We start from the raw sequence: 19,618 nt of genomic DNA on the forward strand, positions 1-19,618 counted from the left end.
AAGTCTCTTGCAAGATCCCATCCCTCGCGATTACAGTTGTTTCTTGGTGTCCGAGGGGGATTGGTTCCAGGACATGCGTGGGTACCCAGATCCACGGGTGCTCAAGTCCCTTATATAAAATGACGTAGGACACTCGGCCGTCTGCACCCGCAGGTCCTGCATCCGCAGGGCAGGCTCGGGGGGCCCGGCTGCGTTTCCCACTGTGGCCGCCCCCGCCGCCTCCTGCCCTCCCCGTCGGTTGACTCAAATCTCCTCTCTTTTTATTTGTTGTTATTTAAGCTGTTTGGAGGAAACAAGGCTGTGTTTCTCTCGCCCATCAGGCATAATCAGAGATCTTCAAACGCTGGAAAACTCCGTATTTGTATCCCCTCTTTTATGATGAACTGGATAAAAGTGCGGATGACGTGATACACTAATAATATGTTAGATCATCCAGAGAGGGGGTGGAAGGCACTCCATTAAAACAGTCTTCTTTTAATTAATTAATTAATTAATTAATTTATTTATTTATTTTTGGCCGTGCTGCGCGGCTTGTGGGATCTTAGTTCTCCAACCAGGGATTGAACCCGGGCCCTCGGCAGTGAAAGCATGGAGCCTTAACCACTGGACTGCCAGGGAAGGCCCTAAAACAGTTTTCTTTTAAACACTGCAGCTGTGTCCTCAAATTGGTTCTTGTGTCCTCGTCAGTGAAAATGGAGTGTTATGGATTGGGGGTGCCAGATGTGTTCTCCCTTTGTACCCCCCGCCAAAAAAAAAAAAAAAAATGAGAAGGGATCTCCTGAAAGTCCTCAGAAGTCTTAAGTGCGGTGTCAGGGAGTTCAGTACATTCTCCGTCTGGTGAGATACAGAGCTGGCTGATTGCTCAGACTTGTACAGGTCAGATTGAATCCACCAAATTTGTATCCACCAGATTTGCAGGTTGATAGTCACAGCAGACAGTTAACGTGGTCCTTGTGGTCCTTTCCCTGTTCTGAGCAGTTTTCATGGATCAGCTCTTTAGGCTTCGCAGCATGAGGTCGGCACTGTGATATCCTCATTTGTGCCCTGGAGGAAACTGAGGCTCAGAGGGGAGAAGTAACTCCCTCGGGGCACAGCTAGGGAGTCATGGAGGCTGAACCTGAACCCAGGAGGTCTGGTTCCTGAGAAGGTGCTCGTAACCCCTGCCCCAAATGGGCTCGAATGCTGGTTACCCCGTGCCAGCCGCCGTGCTGGGGGTATGATCACCCCACTGAATCCTTTATGGCAGGCTTGTGAGATCTGTGTTTCTCCTCATTTTGCAGACAGGACACGCTGAGGCTTAGCAAGGTCCAGAAACTAGCCCAGGCTCCCACTGTGAGTGGTGGAGCAAGGATTTGAACCCAGATCTTTCTGACCCCAGAGCTTATGGAGGAAATGGGAAATTGGGTATTTATTTTTCCCTCTTGGTCGTTGGCCATTGATTGGCTGTTTTTACAAGTACTAGAGCCAGAGCTGCTTGGAGCTGCCACGGGAAGGATTCTTGAATTGCAGGTGAATGGACGGTGCCTCACTTCCCTCCACAGGGTCTTGCTTCCTGCGGACGGATCAGCTGGACGGGGAGACGGACTGGAAACTTCGGCTCCCCGTGGCCTGCACTCAGAGGCTGCCCACCGCTGCTGTGAGTAACCGTCCCTGCAGAAGCCCCACTGGCGACTGTGTCACCTCAGGGCTCTCAAACTCGGGCCCCTCAGGGGCCAGACACGGGCCGTCAGGTGTGAGGTGGGGCTCCTGGGGGGTGTGGGGTTCTCGAGAGCCTCGAGTGCTTGCTAGCTCCAGGCCGTGTGGCCTTGTGAACGCAGACCTGGCCTGTTGGGATGGGTGCTCTTTTGAGGGAAGCTCCAGCTCTAAGAAACCTTGACCAGATACCCGGCATAAAAGTAAAACCCAACGCAGAGCACGTTATTCCTCTGCTCAGAATCTCCACAGGCATCTCAGCTTCCTGAGACTCGATCCTGCGGTCCTCGTCTTTCTGCTAAGGGTCTGACCTCAGCTTCTGGCTCTCTCCCCTCTGCCCACCAGCTCCAGCCATACAGGCCTCTCCATCAGGCATGCTTCTGCCCCCCGACATTTGCCCTTGCAGTTTCTCCACCAAGAATAGTCAGACTCCATCTTGGTTTTTGTGTACGAGTCCCCTTATTGGAGAGGTGTTTCCTGACCACCCTCTCCTTGCATTCCCACCCCACTCACTTCAAGGCAGAGTCTTCGAGAGCAGGTTTCTGTCGGTGTGTTCACTGCCGTGCACCCAGTGCATGGAACAGTGTGTCGAACGGTTCCTGGAGCAGCATGCAAGCCCTGTCTGAGGGGGCGGCCACAGTAGTTGGAGCCAACAGGCCCTCCGAGCTCCCCGGGGCCTCACACTTCCCCACCAGCTCCCTGTTGCTCATGCCTTAAACTGTAGAGTGAGGTAGGGAGGGAGCCAAAGAAGTTCAAACGCAGGCCACCTGGGCTGGATGAGGCCTGGGGAGTAGGTTACCAAATCACAAAATGTAATTTAAATGCCCAGAGACTGACATGCCCTGTGGGTGGTCTGAAAGGATTAAGCAGATCGCAGAAGCTTTTCCTGGGCTTGTGGCCACGTTGATTAATGCCAGTCCTTACTGCGTCTCGTGAGGAAGGGAGACGGCAGGAGACAGTTCTGTGTCTCCGTGGAGCGAACGTAACAGTAAACGTGCCCGCGGAACTGATGATTTTTCATGGCCAGTAAGACAGGAAATAGCACCATCCTTATTATTATTTGTTTAGACCAGGAATTCTAGTGAGTTTTCAGCTGTGGCCAGGAGCCCTGGGGAATCCTTGAGATGGGGCTAACCAGCGAGCGTCACTCCCATGATTTTGAGGGACTCTGTTCAGGAGACAGTCCAGGAGAGTCTAGAATCGTGAAGGTGCCCGCCGGTTCCACGACTCTGAGTTCCTTTCTCGACGTGCACTTTGGAAACTTCACCCAGTTTCATAAACATTCGTCTTCTCCAGGCCTGGGTTGGCATCCAGAGAGAGATAAGGTACCACTGTCTGTACCTTTAGCCTTAGTGGGCTGAAGGGGCCTGGTTGGGTAACAGCGTTTTGACAAAGTCATAGATGAAAAGAATCGTATGGAAAGATTCACCTGAGTAATATGCGAGTATATTCTATTTAGAAAGAAACTCAAATTGGAGGAACAAGTGCAAAGTGTTGCTCACAGCCTCCTCCCCAGATCTTACCTCCCTCTCCCAGGGGCTCTTGTGAAGTCAGTAGTGATTTTTCCAGGTCCTTTTTAGTGCAGTTTCTCACAAATATACAACTGCACACTTGCTGGTGGAGTGTGGTTTCTCATAAATGGGATTGTGCTGTAATTACGATTCTGAAACGTTTCTCCCTTCACTTACTGTCTGTGGGCCTTTTTTATTTATCAGCACATAGATGCCGCATTGCCCACACGTCTGCATACGGGCCTCCTGGATGGTTTACAGGGAGCTCAGGGCCTGCTGAGGGCGTGGCCAGTAGCCTCTGCTCCACTCCAGGCCCTTGTGGCTAAGGGGCATTGTGTCCTGTATTTGCCTGACCACTTGATTTGGTTCCCCCCGCCCCCGTCTTTTTTATTGTGGCAGAATGTACATAAAATTGACCATCTTATCATTTTTAAGTGGACACTTCAGTGGTGTTAAGGACATTCACAGTGCTGTGCAGCCATCACCACCATCCATCTCCAGACTTCCATCATGGAAACCTGCAGCTCTGGACCCACTAAATACTGCTTCCGGTTTCCCCTCTTCCCCCAGCCCCTGGCAACCACCCTTCTATTTCTTTCTCTATGAGTATGACTACTGTAGGTGCCTCAGATAAGTGGAATCCTATGGTATTTGTCTTTTTGTGACTGGCTTATTTCACTTAGCATGGTATCTTCACAATTCATCCATGCTGGAGCAAGTGTCAGAATTTCTTTCCTTTTATTTTTTTATTAAAAAAATTTTTTTAACATCTTTATTGGAGTATAATTGCTTTACAACAGTGTGTTAGTTTCTGCTTTATAACGAAGTGAATTAGCTATACATATATCCCCATATCCCCTCCCTCTTGCGTCTCCCTCCTACCCTCCCTAATGAGTGTTTTGATTGGTATGAACAACTCTTGTAAACCAGAGTGTCGCAGAGGGGGATCTGCACTATCACTTAGTTTTGGAAATGCTGGGTAAACACAGAGAAACACAGAATCTTCCCTTTAGGGTCTCAGTGTGTCTTGGGAGATTGCAGGTAGCGACTCCTAAACTTACTTGCTGGAAGGTTTCCCTCTTTTTTTCCACCTGCCCCGTGGTTTTGAGAGCTGTTTGGAAAATACACTTGCTTTGGAAAAACAGTGGATGCTTCCTGAAATCCCTTTAATCATACAGTGACTTCATTTTATCTCCAAAATGTCACCCCCATTGAACAGGACCTTCTTCAGATTCGATCGTACGTGTATGCAGAGGAGCCGAACATCGACATTCACAACTTCGTGGGGACTTTCACCAGAGTAAGTAAGCCTCGTGGGATGCGGAATCCGGCCTGGCGGGGCGCACGTCTGGGGTGAGGACCTGCTGCGCAGTGCTGACAGGTGTTTGTCAGGGAGTTGCTCTGTGCCAGGTGGGGTGACGATCCCTTCAGAAGGCCCCACCTTGAAAGCTGACATATTGCTTCTCAGTAAAATCAACACCGCTGGGATTTTCTTCCAGCCTCTGAACAGCTTGAGTCACCTGACAGCTTGGAGCCAGTGTGACTGTAACGAACGTGAACTCTGGTCTGAAAGCAGTTCCTCTTTGTGTCTCTTTCACGTGAGCCCCTGTCCTCTTTGATTCCTCCAAGTCCTGTCTGCCAGGGTTATAATTTTTAAGCCACGTCCCAGCCTTTCAGAATAGAAATTAAATTTGGATTTGAATTATTTTAGGCCTGTGGGGTAATAGGTTTATAGAACCCAAATTGAATTGTTCCTGCTCTTGTTCTGGAAGCCCGAAGACTGACCAGCAAAGGGCTGTTTCTGTTCGATTTGCCTCTACATTTCAGTTCTTACCTTGTAAAACGTTTCTTTGGTGCTAGAAGCCTGCATTTCTTAAATCGTGAACCATTGTTTTTCACCGGGGCGGAAACGCCAAGGATAAGAGTTTATGAGTTTGGCCCGCCTCTCCCACCTGGGCTGCTGGCTTCCAAACGGGGGTCATCCTCTCCTCCCTTCTTGTGAAGAGCAGGCTGGAGACAGCCAGCGGGTCCTGCCCAGGCCTTGGTGGGTCAGCGTGTGTCCACTTGTTCTTTTGCAGGAGGACAGCGACGCCCCGATCAGCGAGAGCCTGAGCATAGAGAACGCGCTCTGGGCGGGCACGGTCACCGCGTCAGGTACGGTGCGATTGCGGAGGAATGTGTTAACAATTTGAAAAGGAAAGAAAATCCTGTTGTGTAATGAGAATAATCATCTGTCAGTTGGGAAAATGAGCTGTCAGTCAAATGGTGTTTTCCACTTGCTCCTGCACCGCCGGGGAATTAAACGGCCATCTAATTGCCCCTCAGACGATCGGAGACGTCTGGAGGAGAAGCTGCCCTGGCCTGTGGACTCGGCCACAGCGTCCGCTCTGGGAATAGCCCTTAATTGCCACTTGAGATTGACGTCCTAATCTGTACCAGAAATTGGGTCGGCCTGGGTGTTCGGGCTGGGCGTTGTGTCCGTGAGGGCTGCCCAGCCGGTCCTGCCCTGGTGCGCACGCCAGGGCCACGGGCCCGATGGAGCCTCAGTGTTGAAAACTCCAAGACGACACAGAAATTCTCTGGACCTCTGGACTCCAAAACAGAGTTTGCAAGATGACCTGTTGAGGTGCAGGAGGAAAAGATTTGAACACTGGTATGAAGCTGAGCAGAAGGGGCTCCAGGGGCTGAGCACGGCCTGCAACAGCTGGGGTGATAGCAGTGGGGCCGCCAATCTGTCAGGCACTGGGCTGGGCCCTTCCTGTGTGTTTACGTGGTTCACTTAATCCTCCCAACAGTACCATGCGGGCAGGTGCTAGTATTGTCCCCATTCTGCAGATGAGGAAACCGAGGCTCAGTGAGGTTAAGTAACTTGCCCAAGGTCACACAGCACATGAAAGGCAAAGTTGAGGCTTGAACCCAGGCACTTTGTCCCAGAAGCAGAACTCAGTGTGCAGCTGTTATTATTATATTATATATGTTATATAATAATATATGCTATTAATAACGTAATTCCACTACTGGCAGCTTTCTGACTTTACCATGGGATGAATCCATGTTTTTCCCCCTCTCTCTCCTACCAACCCATTTTCCTCTGCTTGATGCTGTTTTGTGGTTCTTTAGTACAACATGCTCAGTCAGGATGCTCTATGACGAGGGGGAATGAGCAGCACAGACTCTACACAGGCTGCCATCCACAGACTCACTTGAAGCCAGTGGACAGAGATGAACTCTCCCTTTTCGTTTTTTGCTGTGTTGTTTTTCCACTTTCAGCCTGTATTTGCAGCACAATCTAGATTGTCTCTCAATTCCTCTGGTGACTAAAGATGTAAGAAATTGGTCCTTAGTACTCTGCACTGCCCACTGCCCGGCCACACCAAGGCCATGGCCATGGCCACCCAGGGCAGGCAGGCAGCAGCCCTTTCACCTGTGCCTCTTCCTGGCCACTTGTCCACCCGAGTCTCTCTGAACTTGTTACTCCTCCTCACCAGCTTTTCTCCACTTTGAAGTCATTTGCTAACAAGTAATTAGTTATTCTTTTTTATCTTTAATAATTTGACTGAAAAAGAATTTGTTTCAATTTACATTTTCTAGGTTATCGGGAAGGTTGGCCATCTTTGCGTATATCTGTTTTGTTTCTTCCTTTGCCAGTTACTTTGTGTGTCCTTTAGTCATTTTTTTGTTATGGTTCTTATCTTTTTCTTAATCATTTGTAAGAGTTTCTCATTTCTGATGCTTAAACCTCCTATCCTTTTTCCCCCATCCAATTTATTATTTGTTTTTTTTTTTTTTTTCAAAATTTCTTCTTTTTTCAGTTGAGGTAAGTTGATGTACAGTATTATATAAGTTTCAGGTGTACAATGTAGTGAGTCACAGGTTATATTTCATTTACAGTAATTATAAAATATTGGCTCTATTCCTTGTTGAACAATATATCCTTGTTGCTTATTTATTTTATACATGGTAGTTTGTACCTCTTAATCCTCTACCCGTCTTGCCCCTCCCCCTCCCTCTCCCTTCTCCCCACTGGTAACCACTGGTTCTCTATACCTGTGAGTCTGTTTCTTTTTTGTTATATTCACTAGGTAGTTTTATTTTTTAGATTCCATAAATATGTCATGTGGCTTTAAAAAAATTTTGTGGTGTATTTAATATGCAGGAGTTAAAAGTTACTATTTTCATTTGTCTCTAGTCTGTTAGGTGATAAATGATATTTTGTTGTTGTTTTAATTTTTATTTCTTTGTGAGTATGGTTGAACATCTTTTCACATGTAAGACCTTTCTTAGTATTTTGGTCTATCTACTTTCCTTCTAGGTTCTTTTTTTTATTGACTTGTAAGAATACTTTATAGAAGAAAGGGTATCGAATTGTCATCTCTCATCAGTCACATTTTCTCACAGTTTATTGTTTGTCTTTTGTTTTTGTCTGTGATATGCTTTGTTTGGTTGGTTTTTCCAGATAGAATTTCTCAATGTTGCTGTCGTCACCATTTTCATAGAAATGGGATTACTAAGTGAAAGGGTGTATACATTGTACATTTTGATTCACAGGGCAAACTTCCCTCTTCTGATAATCTTATAAATGTACCTTAACCAGCACCATGTTCTGTTTGACTTTAAAATTTTTGCCCACCTATAGACATTGAATAAATATCTAACATACTGATTTCCCTTTTAAAAATAATTTGTAAAGTTTAACAATTTTCTTCATGCTTATGGTTTGTTTGCATTTCTCAAAATATATGTACGAACTGCCATTTTATGCCCTGTGCCCATTTTTCTGTTGAGGGGTTCATTTGAAAAAATGATTTCTAAGAACTCTTTATAAGGACAATAAGGATATTGTCCTTCTGTTTGTTACCTTAATTGCAATTACTATTTCCCAGTTAATCTCATTCGTATTTTGGCACAAAAGTTTAAAATTTTTATATAGGCAGGCCTATTGATGTTTTTTCCTTATGGTTTCTGGTTTTTGTGACATGCTGAGAAAAATCTTCCCTGCTCTAACAATTTAATAGTACACCAATGTTTGCTTGGAGTGTTTATATGGTTTTATATTAAAATGTTTGCTCCATCTGGGATTCATCTTGGTTTAAGGAGTAATGTTAGGACAACTAGCCAGCAAAGGGATCTTACCTCAGCTCAAACCCCAGCTCCGGACACTTGTGCCAGGTTGTGTTTGTGGCCCTGTGTAAAGAGACAGTGTGATGGGAAACAGAGACGTCACATGATAAAGCATGCATGTTGGGAGGGGGACATCCTGTGTCAAACGCCCATCTCTTCAGGTGGAGCAGAGAGAGGTGTTAAGGGAAATCAGAACAGACTGGGTTTGTTTTTTTAAAAAATTAATTAAGTTTCGGCTGCATTGGGTCTTCGTTGCTGCACGCAGGCTTTCTCTAGTTGCGGCGAGCGGGGGCTACTCTTTTGTTGCAGTGCGTGGGCTCATTGCGGTGGCTTCTCTTGTTGCGGAGCACGGGCTCTAGGTTCGCGGGCTTCAATAGTTGTGGCACTCGGGCTCAGTAGTTGTGGCTCGTGGGCTCTAGAGCGCAGGCTCAGTAGTTGTGGTGCACGGGCTTAGTTGCTGTGTGGCATGTGGGATCTTCCCAGACCAGGGCTCGAACCCGTGTCCCCTGCATTGGCAGGTGGATTCTTAACCACTGCACCACCAGCGAAGCCCCAGAGTGGGTTTAAACTGTGTGTCATGTTGCACCTGGCAGAGGCAGGACTGAAATTCAAGGATGCCTGTGACATACCCGTCTCCTTCCCAGGCAGTAATGTGAACAGTGCACACTTCATTTCTTGCAGTCAGGGTAGTGGTTACTTCTGGGTGGGTGGGGTAGGGGTGACTGACAGTTTGTTTGGTTAGGCACTGGTTTTGATAATTTTCGATAAGAAATACATGTTTACATGTCTGGTGTTCATTCTGGGAATTTTCTTCTTTCCTTCCTTCCTGCTTTCCTTCTTTCCATGCAGCAAACCTTTATTGAGCACTTATTTATAATAATGCCAAGCTCCATTGCTAGGTCCTAGTGCTGTGCTATACCAGAAGACCCTTGTCTCCACCTCCATGGATTTATAGCTTACTCTAAACTTAATATAAATTGCAGAGGAGATGGGAGGAAGTGGGAGTGAGTTCTCTGGATTTCCTCTGAAACCAGTGAGAAGGAAAGTGATTCAGTGAAAACGTGGGGAATTCGGAGTGTGGAGGGAATGAGTGAAGAGGCTTCTCAGCCTCAATTCCAGAGATTAACAGTAATAAGTCTTATTTATCAGACACTTTTTATTTTCCAAGTGTTTCGCTTCTGTTCTCTTGTTTTGGTCTCACAACATTAAATGAGGACATTTAATCTCACAACATTAAATGAGGACATTTAATGGAATGAAGAATTGAGTCTCAGAGAGGTCAAGCGACTTGCCTAAGGTCACACAGCCTTGGAGAGATCATCTCCTGGGAGGAGGAGAATGGAAGGCAAATTGGGATCTTGAAGATGGAAAAAAGATTTCAAACAGTTCATCAGAAATGTACTGTGAAGTTAAAATGTGCATTTTTCCACTTGTCTGAATTCTTCTCTTTGTGTTTGGTGATGTGGGAAGAGAGAGAGAGTGGTGATTCCTGATCCAGTGGCACTGCTTGCCACGCCCTTCAGTGAATATATGTTTTAGAGTGAGTCTGAGGAGTTGGGCAGTTACCATTTCCTTAGCTGGCCTCAGTTTCCCCTGCTTCTCACCAAGTAGATATCTGACTGCACTCTGCTTCTAATGTAAACTCGGCATTATATGCAAGCCATTTCCTCCTGGGGCTCAACTCCAGGAGCAGCCATCAAGAGTAATCTTAATTATATGAGATTTCACTTCTCTGTTCCCTTTAGAATCTAACTCCTGTGTCTTGGTCACTCAGCTGTTACCAGTTGGAAGTTTAAAGAATAAAAAAGCTTGCCAGGCAATGCTAAGGGTCCAGCTGCATTGGCTGGCATCAGTCTGTAGAGGATGCAGTTGCCATGGTAACCCCACACTGTGCTGCTAAGCTGAGGAGTCACTGGGGCGAAGATAGGGAAGGGGATGGGGGAGGCCGGGGCGGGGTGTTGGCAGAGAAGGAGCCTGGATATTATGGATCCCAGTTCTTCTCAGACTCTCTGTGGAGGGGGACCAGTTTCTTGTCCCCCTGGCCCCACCCGTAATCTGTAGCAGATGGATCTGTGACCCTGCTGTGTGTGATCAGCATGCAGGTCACGCCACGTGGGTCTGATAATGCCCAGCTGATCTGTACCCTGTTCCTTGGGGCTTGTCCCGGGATTGCAGGCTCGAACGTCAGAACAGCGTGTAGTTGCTGTAAATGTGTCGAACACTCTTTCTCTGGGGTTCATGGTTTATCTTGTTGTGGATGGGGTCAGAGGAGTCACAGTGTAGGTCTGACCCCAGCACCACCCTCTTCTGGAGGGTTCCAAAGGACTTGGTGAAATACCTGACCACAGCAGCCTGGCCGGTGGGAGATCCCAGCCAGCAGGATGGAGAGGATCGCCATGGTGGGCAGGCGGCAGCGGGTGAGAGTGAGGATGAGAGTGGTGAGGGTGAGGGGGGACTGCAGGGGGCACAGCCTAGAAAGAGGGGTCAGAGGTCTCGGGGGGTCTTCAAGGGCTACGTGGGGACCGTGATGAGCAGAGAGCAGGAGCCCGGCTAAAGGGAGTGGCCAAGCTCAACATCTGCTGGTGACCCAGTGAGGATCGAGCAGTCAGTGGCAGCAGGACTTCCGATTTTCTAGAAGAAGCCGGAAATCCCTATGCTTTATATGAAAGTTTCTGCATTTAAAAGTTGGCACCTAATTCAAAACCTTAAGAGCACTGAGCAGACCAAAGCAGCGCAGCTCTGTGCTGCTGGTGTGCTCCCTCGGGGTGGCTTGAGGCCAGGGTTCGCATCTCCTGGAGACAGTTTTGCTTTTGGGCACAGAGGGTGTTGCAGGGGAGGGCATTTCCAGTAGCCTTTGAAGGTGTGGAGATTGCCCGGTGCCAAGTGGGGGACACTGCCCTTGGGGGCCCTTGCTATTAGGACCCTCTCAAACCCTGGATGTTGGGAATTGAGACCAACCCACGTCTGCCCCGGGATGAGTGCCAGGGCCGTGTGGCTGTCCCTACTCGGCCCAGGCTCGGCTCGCACCGTCCGACCATCTGCTGGGGGGATGGGCCTGCGCTCGCGGGAGCTGCCAGCCGTCCAGGAGTGGGCAGGCGCCCTCCCCGGCCCGCCATCTGCTGAGTGCGTCTCTGGAAGGGAATTGCACTGTGCAGAACGCTGTGTGCGTCAAGTCGGGGGCGGGGACCTCAGTGTCTCCCCCCAGGAGACACAGCCCCAGTGCTTCGTTGGGCTCTTTTACCAACTCTGTTTAAACCTCTTTGGTGTTCCAAGAGTGAGGGGCCAGCAGAGACCAGATTGTCTGTATTCCTGGGGTCTTTCCTGAGCGCTTGGCAGGGCCGCCCCTTCTCATGTTTCAAGTCTCCGCTCAGATGTCCTCAGCTCAGAGACAGCGTCCCTGGCCGCGCAGCACACGCCAGCAGCCTCCCTGGTCCCCTCCTGTCTGTTCCTCTCCTCATTTCATCGTGGCACCCACCTCTCTCCGTGGTTACCGGTGTCCTGCTTTCCTTCTTGACTGTCCGTCTTCCCCACTGTGTGGAGTGTTTTCCTGGCACACACTGGAAAGGGGAGACAAATGTAAATTTTTGATAGATATTGCCAATTTTCCTTCCCAAATAGGCTATTCCAGTTGACACCTCAGCCAACAGGGTACATGACAGAGTCCATTCCCCCACCTCTTGGCTAACACTGAATGTTCTCAATCTTTTGAATTTTTATTAATAGGATGGGAGTAAAAATGATTTATTTGGCATTTCTTTGGTTTTTCACTAGATGAAGCATCTTTTCTGATGTTAATTGGTCATTTGTGTTTCTTCTATAAATTGTTTACAAGAATTGATACCTTTTAGTTTAAATTATGCTGGGGGGATGGAACAGAGGGGGTGGGGAAGTTCTCAGGAAAGAATTGTCATCTGGACAGACATCCCCCAGATGTTCCAGTTACACACCGAATCTGAAAGGAATCAGACTCCCTGGGAAGAACGTGCTCTAATAAGAGGGGTGTGTTCATAAGTTTCTGTAATTGTTTATGAAGTTCTAGGCAACTCTGGAAGTCTATAGCACCTTTCCCGCTATCGGAGGCTGCCGGACCCCACAAGCCAGTGCTGTCCAGTGGAACTTTTAGCAGTAGTGGGAATGTCCTGTATCTTCACTGCCCTGTATGGCCGCCACTGGCCTTATATGGCTGTTGAACCTGAAATGTGGCTAGTGAAAATGGGGGACTGTATTTTATTTAATTTTAATTGTATTTAAATGTGAATGGCCACATGCGTCTAGGGGCTTTCCTACCCTCAGTGCGGACGTAGGTCTTGGTTGGCCCCGATGTAAACTTTGCAGCATCTCACGGTGTGGATACTGGTTTGAGAAAACATCCTCCTCAAGCGGGTAGGACTCTTCTGTCTGTAAGCGTGCCTGTCTGTACTCACATTTCTTTGGGTTGTTTTTCTCACCTTAGGTACTATTGTGGGTGTTGTTCTTTACACGGGGAGAGAACTCCGGAGCGTCATGAATACCTCAAATCCTCGAAGTAAGGTGTGTACAGAGTCACAGGATGTGCTTCCTTGCCAGAACTTTCTGACCTGATGTAGTTTGATGATTGGTGTTGGTGGGGTGAGAAGCTAGATTTAAAAACAGGAACCCCTGACAGTGTGACTTCATTTATACAAACTATCTTTTCACGTACGTGTATGTGCATAGGTATGTGTGTATATATAGATACACACGCACAGTACATAAATATGTATTCGTATGTACAGGCAGCCTTTGGAGAGGTGATGGTTCTATTCCAGACCACCATGGAAAGTGCGTATCACAACAAAGCAAGTGACTCGAATTTTTCGGTTTCCCAGTACATTTAAAAGTTATGTTTACACTATCCTGTAGTCTGTTAAGTGAGCAGTAAAAGCATTATGTCAAAAAAACCAATGTACGTACCTTAATTTAAAAATGCTTTATTGCTAAAAAATACTAACTTATCGTCTGGCAACACAGGGTTGCCACACACTTTCAATTTGTAAAAAACCTCAGTATCTGCGAAGCTCACGGCAGTTAAACAAGGACTGCTTGTAAATGAATACATAACGTTTTAAAAGCTTTTAAAATGAACTGATGAACTGATGCCACGTCTTGTGCGGCATCCTTCACGTGCACCTCATTTAATCCTTACGCCAGCCTGTGAGCACAGGTGCTTCTGCAGCCTCATCTTATAGAGGAGAAATGGCCTGGAGAAGGACCACGCTCTGACCAAGCTGTGTAGACCTGGCTTCAAAGCCACGCTGAGCTGCTGTGGCAGGGCAAGCGGGGTCAGCTCTGCGGTCTGCCTGATTGGGCCTGTTACTGCTCCCTTCTCACCAGCACCCTCCCTCCCAGCTCCACCCCTCCCCCAGTTTCTTAGAGTCAGAGTATTGCAGAGTGGTTTTCTTTGTCAATACTGTGAACAGATGCCAGTCCTTTCACCCTGCCGTTACAACCCCCATGACGACCATCGTTATTACAACTGTAAATGTCACCTGTTTGATGTTTTAGCTGTATCCGGGGCCGTGTTTCTGCAAAGTGATGGGTTTCATGTGCTGGTTCCATTGTTAAAGAATATACATTAAAATAAATATGTAGTCATTAAAATACTAACGTTCATGAATGCAGCATCTAAAAATCAGGGGCCACCAGTGGTGAGTGCCCTGAATTTCCAGGCAATAGGGAATTAGTGCGTGGTGCGCTGCGCAGAGTTGTAGGACTGAGTCATTTTTCAGGCCGCTGTGGAGGATGGTAGAGGCCACGCAGTGCGCGGCATCGCTGAAGGCAGCAGTAACCCACTTATGTGATTCCAAGGCTAAGTCTAAATTCATTAAGCAAAAATCGAAATCGGATTCATTGAAGTCCCTTGGATGTCTGTTAGCCTGTGGAGCCCAGTGTTCTCACCCAAAGATGTGGGGATCCATGGAGCCCACTGTCTTGCCCGAGGTGGAGGTGTTCGTGGGGGAAGGACCAGTTCTCCGGGCGGGCTGTGGGTTGCACCAGCTAATCACAAGCTTCGCTCTGTGCGTTGTCCCACAGATTGGCCTGTTTGACCTGGAAGTGAACTGCCTAACAAAGATCCTCTTTGGAGCTTTGGTGGTGGTGTCTCTGGTCATGGTCGCCCTCCAGCACTTCGCCGGACGTTGGTACCTACAAATCATCCGCTTCCTCCTTTTGTTTTCCAACATCATTCCCATCAGGTAAGCAGAGAACAAGCTTGTGTTTAAGTGCTGCGACATTTGCTTCTCTCTTTTCATTCAAAGGTCATGGTTTTGTGGTTTTGAGAAGGAGCTGGGCCCTTTGTAGAGTGATGACCAAGGACAGGCAGGGTCAGCAGTGTAGGCGGCGCTCTGGCTGGAGCACTGGACGGGCACATTCCTCCCTGAACCATCCTTTCTGGAATTACTCTCTGCTCAAGAGGTCTGGCCTTGCCCAGTCTCAGTGTACACTGGACATGCCATTTAGATTTCATCTTATTTACCAGCCCCAAGAGGTTGGTGGTGACTGGTGGGAGTGCTGTGTTGGGAAGGATTCTGAGCCTGAGTCTGGACTCATGGTGCTTGATTAGCAGTGGAAGCTTGGTGGCACATGCCAGACAATTGTTCGACTACCTCATTTGAAGGCTGAATAAATGGTTAAAAAAAATATATATATATGTATATATATAAAATAAAGTAATAGATGGTCATAGTAGAAAAAAAAATTCACAGTAGCCAAAGAATAAAATTAAAATCATCTCTAATCTTACAACTAAGTGATAATTGCTGTTAATATTTTGGGATATATGTTTTCTAGACAGCTTTCTATTTTAGAAAAAGGAGAATTTGCTCTCCATAAAAATCCACTCCCACCCTCCACTTTTTTTTTCTAACAAAGGATGTGTTGGAAATAACTTTTCACATCAAATATACTTACGCACCGTCATTTATTAGAACTGCTGTAGTATGTATTCTATGCCTGATGATTTATTTAGACCCATATTGTTGGATGCTTGTTTCTACTTTCTCCCCATAATAAATGATCAGTAAATAATTATAAAATAAGCCATATCTTTTCCCCTCAGACTTCTAGTGCTTATAATCTCTCTCTTACACTTGATATATTGCCCTGTATTTTGTCTTGCTCTTTTGTGTATTTACATCATCCCAGCTAGACTTTGTCTTTTTCCGAAGACAGAGATTGTGGTTTTGGTACAACAACATGACTAGAAGAAGGAGATTGAACCCCAAGCTAGTGTGCTCTGGATGATGGTTTCAAAGAATAAATAAGTCTAATTTACTGCTAACAAAAGAGTGTTTGTGCTGTAATGTTGTGTATAATTGTAGTCTTTAAAGTTCTGTCTACAACATGACTGAAAATCGGTGCATTGAATCTGCATATGGGCCAGGGCTAGCCAGTGAAATAGTTAGCAATTTAATCAGTTTATAGGATTATGAATGAATTTGAAGATTTCTTTTTATTGTTTGCAATGAAATATTTAAAAATGAGTATAACACAGGGACTTCCCTGGTGGTGCAGTGGTTAAGAATCCGCCTGCCAATGCAGGGGACACAAGTTCGAGCCCTAGTCCGGGAAGATTCCACATGCCATGGAGCAACTAAGCCCATGCGCCGCAACTACTGAGCCTGCGCTCTAGAGCCCGTGTGCCACAACTACTGAAGCCCGCGTGCCTAGAGCCCGTGCTCTGCAACAAGAGAAGCCACCGCAATGAGAAGCGAGCACGCCACAACTAAGAATAGCCCCTGCTTACCACGACTAGAGAAAGCCCGTACGCAGCAACGAAGACCCAACACAGCCAAAAATAAATAAATTAATTAATTTAAAAAAATGAGTATAAGACATAAAAAGGAATATTATTCAGCCTTAAAAAGGAAGGGAAAAAAAAGGGAATTCTGACACATGCTGCAACATGGATGAACCCTGAAAACATTATGCTAAGTGAAATAAGCCAGACACAAAAGAACAGATCATGTGTGATTCCATAGTACGAGACCCCTAGAGCAGTCAAATTCATAGAGACAGTAGAATGGTGCTTGCTGGGGGCTGGAGAAGGGGAAATGGGGAACTACTGTTTAATGGGTATAAAATTTCAGTGTAGGAAGATGAAAAAGTCCTGGAGATGGATGGTGACTATGGTCCCATAACAATGTGAATGTACTTGATATCATTGAACTGTACACTTAAGATGCTTTAAATGGTAAATTTTATGTTATGTATATTTTGCCACAATGTAAAAAATGAATAAGGTATCAAAAATACATCAGCTCAGAGGACTACTATTTTTTCTTTTTTTAAGTAAGGCTAAAACAACTACCTTTTCAATATTTTAAAAGTATCTTAAATTTTTATATTTTATTTTGGTCCGTAACAGAATCGCTTCATGGAAATTTGATAGTGGTGTTGAATGTGTGGATTCAGCCCCAGCAGTGTGCTTCTACAGGGGGTGATTCCAGATGTTATGGCACAAACGATGTGCATTTAGAGTCCTTGTTGAGATACAGGCAGTCTCATGTTTATCCCGTTAACCTGTGTGCTCTGGTTTTCTGACAGTCTGCGTGTGAACCTGGACATGGGCAAGATCGTGTACAGCTGGGTGATTCGCAGGGATTCGAAAATCCCCGGGACCGTGGTTCGCTCCAGCACGATTCCCGAGCAGCTGGGGAGGATTTCCTACCTACTCACAGATAAGACCGGTGAGTTTCCTGTGGCCCTCGCAGGATTCAAGGTCGAAGAAGGTGCTTGGAATCTCTTTCTGGAGGTGTTAGAGATGCATGCTGCTGCTCTTTTATTTCTTCATCTTTTGATGATGACAGGCTATTTGATGGTAATGATGATGATGATGATAGCAGCAAAGCCTTACTTCATGCTAATTATGTACAGAAGCACCGTTCTGGGTATTTATAGTCACTTACTTAATCCTTCCCCGGTGTTGTGAGTTCGGGGGTATTAAGTGACTTGGTGGTTAAGTGACTTGTCAGGAGCACATAGTGGCAGAAGCAGGCTTTGAACTCAGGCAGTCTGGCTTCAAGTCCTGACCTTGAAACCACACCTCAAAATACCGCTCCACAGTTTAACATCTGTCAAGTTACGAGGTTGTCGTAGTAGTTGAGAGCAAGTGCGGAGTGGGGAGACCTGGGTTTTAGCTTCCTCTCTGCCATTCAGTGATAATGGGATAAAAGGGAATCTGTTGCAAAGATTCGGAAAATCAGAGCAAAACTAGGTTTCAGGAAGGAGAAGAACCAGGAAAGTTCTGGCTGTGTCAGCATCAGGACCCCTGGGATGGTCTCCTGACTTGACTCGACTCATCCTCTGTCGATATGCCCGTCTGCTCAAGGTTTAGATTCCTTCAAGATAGAATCTGATTGGCCTCATGTATGTCACGTGCTGCCCTCTTGGCCAATGGAATGAGTCAGGCACCCTGATTGATGCTCCCTCTGGACCATCCCAGGGAATGGGGGTGATAATTCCCCCTGGAAACCTGGGGTTCTATTTTCAGAAGAAATTCTGGGATTCCGGGCTGACAGAATATCACAGGTGTCTCATCCAGCAGGAGCAGTGCTGAAACCAGTCTGTGACATACAGTAAACTCTCAAAAAAAAAAAAAAGCCAAATAGCTATCATTACTGTTAATAATAATAAGAGCTCCGGGATGTAGGCAGTTACTGATTTGTCTTGTGTTTCAGGAACTCTTACCCAGAATGAGATGGTTTTCAAACGGCTCCATCTAGGCACCGTGGCCTATGGCCTCGACTCAATGGATGAAGTACAAAGCCACATTTTTAGTATTTACACCCAGGTAAAGCCTTCTGTTTTGATACCCAAACAATTGGTTTACATTTATTAACACCTATATTGAGAAGAATTCATAATACCATATGATTCACTCATTAGAAGTGTACAGTTCGGTGTTTTTTTTGTATACTCAGAGTTGTGTAACCATCACCACAGTCAGTTTCATGTTCATCACCCCAAAAGGAAGCCCTGTACCCATGGACAGTTACACCTCACTTCCCCCAACCCCACCTTTCCTTCCAAACCCCTGGCAACCACTAATCCTTCACATTTTGAATAGAGCTGCATTTGAGGTTTTTTCCCCCATCTTCCTCATCCCCAGGGTTAATACTGAAATACTAATGGATACTGGGGAAAACATAAGAAAAAATTATTTGCTAGTAACTGGTGCCAGAAAGAACTTTGAGAACCTAATGGTTGGTTTTCCTTCAAGTTTACAAACATGCTTTTTCCTTTCCCCCGTTATGAGCCAAAGCAGCATAATTAGTGGGCTGCTTGTGACATAATCACGGTATAACCAGTCAGCTTTAGTTCCTCATCTCTTTTCAACTCAGCAGTCTCATGGAAGAAATTATCAGAGATGATGGTCAACTTATCTGCTCCTGATTTTCCCCCCACTTAAAGGTTTTTCAAAACCGGTCATTTTTTTTTTTTAGAGAAAGGTATTACTTGTAAGTGTCCTAAAAATTTAGACCAGCGGGTCCCCCACCTTGGCTGCTCATCAGAATTACTGGTGATGTTTTAAAAACAGAATAAAAACAAAAGACATTTACTTGGGTCTGGTACCCTAGAGATTCTGACTCATTAAGATGACAGGAGAGTCTGGGCTCCTGTGTTTTAAAAGAAAGATGACAAAACAAACAAATCCCTTGGTTAATTCTGAGACACCCAGGGCTAAGATGGACTGCATTAGACCAGCTACGTGTTATGACACTTGTTTGGGGGCAATAGAATAAAAAGGCCATGTTTTGCTTAAATTTGTCCAAATAGATAATGATTCCATAGTCAGAAGGCCAATTAAAAATGTATTTTTGTGTAAGAGAGGTGGACTCTCTAAGTGCTTTGTGATACAATTATAGTCGACATTTAATTTTCCGGAATGTTTGCTAGCCTGCACACCTGGATTTCTGGGGTATCTCTTGAAAATGGCAGGGCAGGGGATAGTGTGGAAGTGGGGGTGGATTTTAAGTGGAGAACAGTTTGTTTGATCCATGTCACGTCATCACCTACTACCAGCCACGAAGCCCTTGTCATTCGTCTAGGCTCCCTGTGTGGGCATCGTGGCTTGTCCCCAAATGGTCCATTGTCCTTCTTCAAAGGTGGACTTGAAGACTATTAAAAAATCACAAGGACTTGGTTGGACCGAGAGGAAAAGCCACAGTCAGCCCCTGGTTCCTTTCTGTCTCTCTGACCCGTCTTCCTCTGGGAGGTGATGTGGTGTCTGTGCTGGGCTCTCTGTGTCACACTCTAGGGGGTTCCGCTCTTATCCA

General features: G+C 46.3%; 1 protein-coding gene across 2 annotated transcripts in view; it reads left to right on the forward strand.

Annotated features, from left to right (window-relative positions):
* ATP9A (ATPase phospholipid transporting 9A (putative)) overlaps positions 1-19,618 on the forward strand; it is a 134,980-nt gene that overhangs the window by 52,461 nt on the left and 62,901 nt on the right. For both annotated transcript variants that reach the window (XM_081255888.1, XM_081255889.1), the window contains exons 7-13: positions 1,542-1,636; positions 4,423-4,503; positions 5,282-5,357; positions 12,778-12,854; positions 14,376-14,536; positions 16,887-17,029; positions 18,020-18,132. In XM_081255888.1, the coding sequence (XP_081112014.1) occupies positions 1,542-1,636; positions 4,423-4,503; positions 5,282-5,357; positions 12,778-12,854; positions 14,376-14,536; positions 16,887-17,029; positions 18,020-18,132 (746 nt within the window). The remainder of the gene's footprint in view (positions 1-1,541; positions 1,637-4,422; positions 4,504-5,281; positions 5,358-12,777; positions 12,855-14,375; positions 14,537-16,886; positions 17,030-18,019; positions 18,133-19,618) is intronic.

Source organism: Mesoplodon bidens (genome assembly GCF_964165515.1).
Source record: "Mesoplodon bidens genome assembly, chromosome: 15".
NCBI classification, from domain to species: Eukaryota; Metazoa; Chordata; class Mammalia; order Artiodactyla; family Ziphiidae; genus Mesoplodon; species Mesoplodon bidens.